Source organism: Eimeria mitis, genomic scaffold (genome assembly GCF_000499745.2).
Source record: "Eimeria mitis Houghton genomic scaffold, Emh_scaff3631, whole genome shotgun sequence".
NCBI lineage: Eukaryota > Apicomplexa > Conoidasida > Eucoccidiorida > Eimeriidae > Eimeria > Eimeria mitis.
The window spans coordinates 1-298 of record NW_013571973.1 but is presented as its reverse complement, the minus strand read 5'-3'; the positions used below and the strand labels follow the sequence as shown (position 1 = coordinate 298).

Here is a 298-nt window from a genome sequence, read left to right as displayed (position 1 = left end):
CAGCACTAGGCCTTGCTGCAGCAGCAGCAGCAGCAGCAGCAGCAGCAGCAGCAGCAGCAGCAGCACGAGGTGTATCGACACCGGGGGGGGACCTCGGAGAGATAAACCCCCGCGCCGCTGCAGCGGCAGTTCTCCACATTTGTTACCTTAATAAAAACTTTTTTGTTTTTAATTTTTTTATTTATTTAATTAAAAACTAAGTTATAAATTCCTGCTGCTGCTGCAGCAGCAGCAGCAGCAGCAGCAGCAGCAGCAGATGCCGTGGGTCGGCTGCGGGGCTTGTGCTGGGGCCCCTGGC

General features: G+C 54.0%; 1 protein-coding gene across 1 annotated transcript in view; it reads right to left on the bottom strand.

Annotated features, from left to right (window-relative positions):
* Positions 1-139, bottom strand: part of EMH_0067990 (uncharacterized protein) — a gene marked incomplete at both ends in the record, with an annotated part of 4023 nt that extends 3884 nt beyond the window's left edge. The window contains 1 exon segment of the mRNA XM_013498683.1: positions 3-139. Coding sequence (XP_013354137.1) covers positions 3-139 — 137 coding nt within the window.
* Between the last annotated feature and the right edge of the window lie 159 nt (positions 140-298).